The 8905-nt window shown below is 56.3% G+C and overlaps 1 protein-coding gene across 2 annotated transcripts in view; it reads right to left on the bottom strand.

Moving 5' to 3' along the window:
* Rcc2 (regulator of chromosome condensation 2) overlaps positions 1 to 8905 on the bottom strand; it is a 22881-nt gene that overhangs the window by 13593 nt on the left and 383 nt on the right. The window contains exons 1-4 of one of the 2 annotated variants that reach the window (XM_031379293.1): positions 8842 to 8881; positions 8382 to 8671; positions 2565 to 2658; positions 136 to 279 (exon numbers count right to left, since the gene is read on the bottom strand). In XM_031379293.1, coding sequence (XP_031235153.1) covers positions 136 to 279; positions 2565 to 2658; positions 8382 to 8660 — 517 coding nt within the window. In that variant the 5' untranslated portion in view covers positions 8661 to 8671; positions 8842 to 8881. Of the gene's footprint in view, positions 1 to 135; positions 280 to 2564; positions 2659 to 8381; positions 8672 to 8841; positions 8882 to 8905 lie in introns of those variants that run through there. The other variant, XM_031379292.1, reaches the window with a different exon arrangement.

Here is an 8905-nt window from a genome sequence, read left to right as displayed (position 1 = left end):
CTCTCTCACACACACACACACACACACACACACACAAAAGCCATGGATCCAAACAGAAGATGGCCTCTTCCAGGTGATTTTGAGTCCCTTCAAGCTCTACTTCAGAGAATGTCTGTGTAACCCACCAACACTTACCCCAGCTCCATAGCTTCCCTTCTGTGGTGATGAGGAGGCTGTGGGCAGCACATGAACCGGAAACCACGGTTCGCACCCGGACTCCTGAGAGGCACCCATACCTATGGGGCCCCCACAAATTCTGACCAAGGTTGCGGTACGCAGCTGCAAAGGGAAGAATACAAATCAAATTGTGCAGAACATGTAAGGAGCACTCGATGGATCACCCAGGGGTCGCAAAAACCAGAAGCCTACCCAGGGTCACGGGCATATCTACACTAATGGTGCCAATCTCTCTCCCCAGACCTACAATTGTTGGTCCCCAATCCTACTACAGGGCCGGCTTTCTTGTACCCCATCTGGAGTGGCACAGAATCCTTGGGTGATTCTGTCTACCCTCCTGACTGTACTCCAGACCTCCCCATAGTAGAAAAAGGCCTTTCTTTCTCAGTGGGGCTCAGTGCCCTCCCCCTCCTCAGAACCACCTACCTGGTTCCTAGGAGGAAGGCCTTGTTGTCGCCCCACCCCTGCAGAGTCCCACCCACACCTGGCCAGCTTTATTCCCAGGCTCTCTGGGAGACCCGCAGTGGACTTTACACTGTACTTCCGATTTGCATCCCACCTACAAGTGCCTCCACTGTGACAGGCAGCGGGGGCCAGGCCTCACAAGTGCCTGGCCCAAGGGGCACAAGAAGATGCTACTCCCATGTTCCTGAGACAGGAGTGTGACTTTCTTTCACCTCCAGAACAGTTGTGGGCATCTTGAGAAGCTAGCCACAATTCAGATGACTCACACACAGCCCACGAGGGGTCTCTGTCCTCTCTGCCTGCCTCACCAGCAGCCTGCCTCACCAGCAGCATGCAACACCCCCCCTTCCAATGCCCTGAAGCCCACCAGGGTACCTAGCATCAGAGGGCACCCTCGGAACCTGCAGCCACCCCACTGAAAAGACTTTAAAACAGAACCAAACAGCATCGTTATTCCAAGGCATGCACTGTAATGCTGGCCTCCCAGGCGGATAGAACTGAGAAGCCCCAATCAGCTCTGAATCACAGAGGACAACGGACACTGGGAGGAAATGCGGAGCAGAACTGCATGCCTGCCACTCTGGGAAACCAAGCAACTGCCAGCAGTTTTCAGGACTGTGAGCCACAGCAGTACCGGGCACCAGCTGGAGTAAAGAAATGGCCTGGTTCTTGAACCAACTGGCCCAGGGGGTCGCTGGCTCTCCAGCACCCCTGCCAATGCCTATCTCCCCGAAGGGGTACCATTATCAGCCACAATAACATAAGGGTTTCTTTCCCACCCCCTTCTCCTTCATTTCAGTTCAGAGGGGCCCAAGTCAAAATCACAACCTGGCAGTGGCCCCAGCTTCAGAGCTGGACTGGTAGACATTAATCCCATGGTTTCCAGATCCCCAGGACCCCCTCACCATAGGCTACAGCAGGGACCACCATGCTGCCACGTAAACCAAGCTGTATTAAGGGCAGAGCAGGAAATAAGTGTCCCCCCCTCCCCTACCTTGCCGCCTAGCAGCTCCAGGCAGAGGCCACACAGGCTGCCTGGCCAGACCTAAACGTTATAATTAACAATGAAACTACACAAACCAACTGGGAGGCAGGAGGCCCAGGAAGGCAAGAAGCCCCCAACACCACTAGCCCAGTCTGCTCTGGCCCACAGAGAGCACAGGAAGCAGAGGGTGACAGCCAGGTCAAGGCGACCTTGCCATATCAGCAGGGCAATGGATACAGTGGACATCAGGAGCCTGTGTGGTCTAGCTCCGGTGGCCACTCTGCTCTCAGGACTGGTGTCCACGGCTGTGGTGAAAGATGGGTATCTTCCACTCATACCAAGCAAGGACGAACCGCCACCTTCCTGAGTCAGGGTGAAGGCAGGGCCTCAGGTTTGGGTGCTAGGGTGTGCCGGTGTTCAAATATTTGTTCATGGACAAAGCAATGCTGGGAAGCACTTTGGGCGTGTTTCCAAATGAAATCAAGAGCCATAAAATGTGGCACTGAGCCAGCCCCTCTTCTTTCCAAGGGGCCCTCAGGAAGGCACCCATCTTCTACAGGCAGCTGGACATAGGTTACTGGGTGGGACTCTTTCCTATTCTCCAGTGTACACGTTCCACTGAGTTGTGACAAGCCAATAAATAAGCAGTACATCTCTGTCCGTCTCGTCTGACGAGTGTCTGGGGTCTCGTGACTGTCCGAGGACTACATTGCCCTGAGTAACACAGAACTAGGGGATATACAACACAGACAAGCAGGAGACCAGGTTCACTCAGCTCAACTGCAGCATCCTCACCCGAGTGGCTCTGTGGTCTCGGGCAATCCGCAGGGCCTCTCTGCTCATGTCCACCTACGTGGTGGACGGAGCCAGCACCCCACTGGCCGGCCACCTGGTTACACGAAGCTCTCACACAAGAGTTGGAAACCGTCTCCCTTACCTTGCTGCTTAGGCACTTCCTTCCGTCCAATCAAGTCCCAGTTGGTTGCCCCAAAAATCAAAAGCTGCCCTTTGCACTTAGACCCTTCAAGTTTCTAGAGAGAGAGGAGAGAGATGACCAAGAATTAGCTTGTTAAGGCTGCTGCTGGCACTCCACAGCTATCTGAAGAAATTAAGAGACGAGGTCTCTCTCGAAGCCCAGACTAACCTGGACCACATACCTTCTAGCCTCCACCAAGAGCTGGGGCTACAAGTGTGCACCATCACTCCTGGCTTAAACTAATTCTTTGTGAGAGCTTTCACCCCGGTCAGAGGTCCCATCCTCAGTCCCTCATCTACATGCTCCAAGGTAGGGTGACTTCAAGCCCACCTACCTTCTTGAAGCTCAGCACCAACACTGACTCCTCGATACAGAGTCATGCACAAGACCCGCCCACAAGGCTGGAGACCCAGGAACCTCACACCCCAGGCCAGCTACGTAGTCCCCACTACCACGCCATGATGCATAGACAGCCTTCATACGTCAAGCCCTGCATCACCTCTGCAGGGTTACCATCACATTGGTCCTGTGTGCTGCCCACAGTAACGAGAGATTTATAACCAAGAAGGGGTAATTACAGCCTGATTTTTACCAGGGGGTTAGACGGGGAGGACACAGCTTTGGCAGGGCAGTGGGCTCTGAGGCTGACCTCCTTCCACAAGCTCACCCGACACTGCTCACAGGCTGAAACCAGAGGTGAAGAGGCCCCTCACTAGAGCTCCCGGCTAAGGGCCCAACTCCCTGTCCCCTCCATGTTTTGAGAGGAATTTTGCTATATGGTTCTGACTGCCTCTCTAAATCTCAGTGCTCCTCCTGTCTCAGCTCCCTCAGCACTCGGACTACAGGAATATGACCATACCTGTCCAGTCAGGGTACTTCAATTCTCAGCCTTCTTACACATTAAAAGAAAAAAAAAAAAAAGATCAGGGCTACTGAGCCTCGACTACCCTAACATCTCAAAGGCCACTCACTGCACAACTGTGGGTCACGCCCACAGCATCATCAGCACTTGTGCATGTATGTGTGTGTGTGTGCTCTCTGGCTTCTTAAACATCAAAATACATTTTTCTTTCTTTTCAACTTATACTTGTGAGCTAGTAAGATGGCTCAGTGAGGTAAAAGACTCACCATGCAAGCCCGATGACCTGAGTTCAAATCCTCAGGACGCATGGAAGCAAAAAACCAACTCCCAAAACCTGTACCCTGACCCCCACATGACCCCACGGCCCCTGTATGTCCACACTCACACACATACTATCCATGTACAAACAGTTAAGTGTGTATCTGAGGAAAATACACTTTTTGCTTTGTTTGAGACAAGGTCTTAATATGTAGCCCAGCCTGGTATCAATTTGTATAATCCTCCTGCCTCACCCTTCCAAATGCTGGGATTAAACCTGGTTTACAGATCTCCCCTGTGGGGCTGGAGACATGGTACAGTGGTGGTAAGTACTCATTGGTCTTGTAGTGGGTAGAGACCTGGGTTCAGGTCCCAGCACCCAGATCAAATACTGGCTCACAACTAGCTATAGTTCCAGTTCCAGGGGTTCTGACACCTTTGGGCCTCTGAAGGCATCTGCACATACGTGGTGTGAGCAGGCACACACACATGTACACAAATAAGTTCATTGAGTGAATAAATGAGCGGGCTCTTTGTAAAGTACATTGTGGACTGATTAGGTCTAGCCTGGGCAAAGGCTTAGGCTCTATCCCCAGAACAGTAAGCAAATATATGATAAATAAAAGCAAATAAATAAAAGGGCTGCTAGGCTCAACCTGTGTATCTGTCCCGGAACCTCCATCCCTAAGACAGACATCCTTTTCCGAGCCTTCTGTGGAGGCCTACAGCAAACCACAACTGAGCAGTAGTTGCAGCTCCAATAGTGGCCCCTGGTTGGCTGTCCCAACACACCCAATACATCTCACAAGTCCCCAGCAGGCACACTTTTTGGGGGGAAACCTGACCTCCCAGGTGTCCCCAGAATACATCCCCCATTTCCACTCAGGTCCAAAAGACAGAGGCAAGGAGCAAGCTTCAGGACTGGCTTGGCCAACCCAGGCCTCACAAGAATGGAGTAGCCACCCTGTTCAATTATTCAGATCTCCTGTGGGGTGTGGGGCAGCCTCCTGGGGCCAGACTCAAGTTACCTGAATGGGATGGGAGCCTACTTTCCCTGCCTTCTCCTTTGTTGAAAGGCAGGCGTAGCTGGAATAGTGTACAAGCCTCAGCCCACGGCAACAAGCCCTCTGCAGGACCAGCACTTACTTGTGTATGGATACATACGCTCTATTCTTCATGTCTGCACTCTCAAGGGGCCCAGAAATACAGGGGAGAGGCCTCAAAACCAGCTGACCCCGGGCCAGACAGCACTGCACCAGCAGGTTCCCAGGGGAGAGAAGCTCAGAGGCTCCTAAGCTCAACACTCACCAGCACTGAGATGTGGTCACTCTGATCCCTGAGCACCACCCGGCCACAGGCTTGGGCAGGATGCAGGATGCTGGTGGCCAGTATCTACTGCCATCCCTGTGGCTCCTAGGCAGGGACACGGAAGCCCCACCCTTCTGAAGAAGGTTATCTGTCGACCACATTGCCTGGCTTCCCATGAAACACACACTGCTACCCTGGCTCCAGCTTCTCCAACACGACCCCATTCTCACAGCTCAGTGACTGTATCTGCTGTCAGCACTTACACCCCTGTTTGCTATTAGCCCAACTGTTCATCACTCTACAGTGTAACTCTTCCCACCTCCAACGGAATACAAAGTTTAATTAGTGCCATTCATAACACACTTTCAATCAAGTCCCTGTCAAAAAACCCCTCATCCACAGACTATCCCATAAGCCTGCTGGCCTTCTTGGGGGGGAGAGGGGATCCCAGTGAGAAAATGGATTTGAGAGGGCTTTGGGGCTCAGTGGAAGAACTCATGCATAGCTCTGGGTTCAATCATGGACAGATGGGGGGGGGGGGTGGAGGCAAGCCGAGGTTTCCCTGCTCTCTGAGGGCTAACCCAGCCAGCCTCTGATGTGACTGCATCTGTCTCACAGCCTACACAGCAAACCCCAAAAGTCCAGCCAGGTGGGGTGAACTCCACCTCACCTAGCCACCTCTCCATGACAGGTCACACGTGTGACCTGGATGCAGATGAGCGGCCAAGACAGAAAATACACCAAGTGTCTCCCATCAGCAAACTGGGGTTTCCTGGCCACATCGGTTTGAGTTACGAGTTACCCCCCAAGTACACTTTGTGAGTGAGGCCGAGAGTCGACCTTTAAACACATCCACTTAGGAGACAGATGCTCAGGGACCAGGACGACCAGGGAGCAAGATGCAGGCAACGGCCGATTGTCCCTATGGACCCTTCTCCCTCTTCCCTGAGAACGACCAATGTGTCTGTCGTAGCGTCCAGGAGACCTTAGCAACCCTGACAGAGCTGGATGCCTGGGCCTGAGCCTCAGGTCCTTGACTATCATAGGACAAGACTGGAGGCTTGTTTTCTACAAATCGGCTCTTAAGGACTACCGCCTGCCTTTCCTAACACATCTGACTCTAGCCGGACAACTCTGCCCCTCAACATGAAGACAACGGCTCCTTCCCCAAGCCCAAGACAACAGCAAGTTCAAGGTAAGGGAAAATCGACATCCAGAGGCCCAGACACTGGCAGAGGAGCCTTCCCCAGGGGAGAGGCAGGCGTCTGCTAAGGTAAGTAGCTTTTTGAAAAGTCCGGAATAGTGGCCGACTGCAGCAAACAGTCCTGGGTCTGTCTAGAGGGGGGGAGACAACAGCCCTTGGGCCAGAGACACTGGGCAGCCGGCTGGCCTAGGCTTAGGAGGGTGAGCCTGGCTGCAAGGCCGTGTTCTCGACCTTGAACCAAACTCCACCAACCCTATCGGAAGCAGAAGCTCAGGCACAGCACACGCTTCCCGGGTGCAACAGCAAGTACCTCCCCACAGGCTCCTGGGTTCACCTATCCAATGACCCCCTAACTGACCAGTGCCCCCCTAGCTTTAAGGGGATGGACACAAAGCCCTTTTTAAGTTCCTGTTCTACACAGATTTGGGAAGTTAGCTGTACATATAAACCAAGCACAAACAAGACACTGCCTCTTCTCAGAGATGGCATCTCCTAGTCGGACACACGGTGACAATTCCAATACAAGACTAGTGGAGACGGAGGCCTCTGCGCCCCTCCTACAGTCCCGACTTCGACACCCGTGCATCCCTGAGAGGGTTAACCACTGAACTCGAAGCCCTGGCAGAAGTCTCAAAAACCAGGACAAAGAGCTGAGGGGATTATTTAACATATCAAAGCAGAACTGGCACTAGGTTCCCCCAGCATCCCTCACACTACCTGTTTATGGGGCCCCTTACCCTAAACTTAATCCAGCCCACAGGCTGGGCTAACCTCTCCCCCTAGCTGCCCTTCCCTATATAACCCGACCATTTTGATCATCTCTTTTGGGCAGCTGGCTACTACACCTGGTTCCCCTCTCTCTCCTCCTCCTCCTCCTCAAAAGGCTCAGGGTCAGGACTCTCCCAGATATCCCTGCCTATCCTCCGTTTAATCCACAATAAACGTCTTCCTCTATCACACCTAGGAGCAGTCATGTCTTATCTGTTTTTTTTTCCCCATTCACAAAATAACCCAATACACGAGGCTTTCCTAAACTCCATGACAACCGGATACAGCAAAGGAAAGACCCTATCATGCCCAACTTCTTAGCCTTGTCCAAACCTCCTAGGCAATAAGTAGGAGAGCAGTTCGTGAATACTGAGAGCACCCTTCCAATACTCTAGATAAATAAATAAGATCGTTCTACCTGGCAAGGCCACCTCATGCAGGGCTCCCCTGCATGCCTAGCGGGAACCTTCCTACTACTGCAAGATGGTTTAGGGCTCTCTTCTGTTCCTCCCAGTGTGCCTGGGCAGCTAGGTAAGGTGCCCAGCTCCTTTTACCCTCGCCACCTTGGCAGAACACCCTTTCTTGGAAATATGAGTGACACACACTCTCCGATGGGTTAAGCTCCATCTCTTTCCTAGAGTTAACAAGAGAACGTGGTCTCGTGCCGGTAGAGGCGGAGGTGGGGGGAGAGGTGTACCAAAGAAAAACTTGCTTTACAAAGTTCTGGCGGAGACTAGGCGGACCCTGGGCCCGGCCCCGCCGTGGTTTTTTTTTTTTCACCCCCAACTCTGAAAGCTCAAGTTCGACGGCCCAGACCGAGCCTACGGGAGAACCGACCCCACCGGCCCCACGCCGCGGGAACCCGACGCAGACAAAGCCCAGCGCCGCTCCGCGGGGGGTCGCGGGTGGGAGGAGAGCCTCCGGGCGGGGGAGGGCCTCCGAGGAGCATGCGCGCTCACGCCCGCGCCGCGCGGGCCCCCACCATGCCCCGCGCGCGCCGGCCGGCCGACCGTGCAGGGCCCATACGGAGCATGCGCGCCGCGCGCCAGGCCCCGCCCCCCCGGGGCGCCCGAGCCGCAGCGGCGGGAACCTCAAAGCCCCGGCGCGAGCCGGCTGCTCCCCGCGGACTGCCCTCCCCCTCCCCCGGAGGAGGAAGAGACGCGGGGGGGTGTAGGGAGGAGGGGAGCGGACGCGCGGGGGAGGGAGGGACTGACAGCCCCCGCGCGCCCGCGCACACCCGATCCCCCCCGGCCCGGGACCGGCTCCCCGGGGCTCTCCGCGCGGCGGCGTGGGGGGAGGGGCGCCGCGGGGTCACGCCCCGCCCCTCCCCCCCAACCGCCAAGCCGCCCGCGCCCGCCCGCGCCCCCGCCCCACTCACGACGCGCTCCTTCGTGTGCTCGGGCTCCGTGATGATCGCGGCCGCGCCGGACGCCTTGCCCGCTGTCGCCGGCCTGGCCGGGCGCTTGCCGCCGCCGGGGGCCCCGTCCAGCTCCGGGCCGTCCTCGTCGCCGCTGCTGCCGCCGCCGCTGCTGCTGCTGCAGCGCTCGGGCCGCTCGCGCTTCCTGCCGGCGGGGCCGCCGCGCCGCCGGGGCCCCGCGCGCGCCGTGCCGTTGCCCGAGCTCGGCTCCTCCCAGGCCGCCCCCTTCTTCCTGGGCATGGTGGCGGGCTCTGCGGAGACACGGGCGCACAATGCACGGGGCTGGGGCTGGCGGCGGCGCGGGGGAGGGGAGAGCGGCGCCCGCGGCGTGGGCCGCCCCACCTGCTGCTCCCTCGCCCCTCCCCACGCCGCGCGCCACGCGGGGATCCCCCCCACACACCCCCGGCCGGGCCCCGAGCACCTGCGAGCACGCGCGGAAAGAGGAACTTTCGTGGGTCCCCAGCCCGGCCCCCGCGGCCCCGCAC

Source organism: Mastomys coucha, unplaced genomic scaffold, assembly GCF_008632895.1.
Source record: "Mastomys coucha isolate ucsf_1 unplaced genomic scaffold, UCSF_Mcou_1 pScaffold18, whole genome shotgun sequence".
NCBI lineage: Eukaryota > Metazoa > Chordata > Mammalia > Rodentia > Muridae > Mastomys > Mastomys coucha.
Note: the sequence above shows the minus strand (reverse complement) of the source record. Positions and strands in the feature narration are given on the sequence as shown.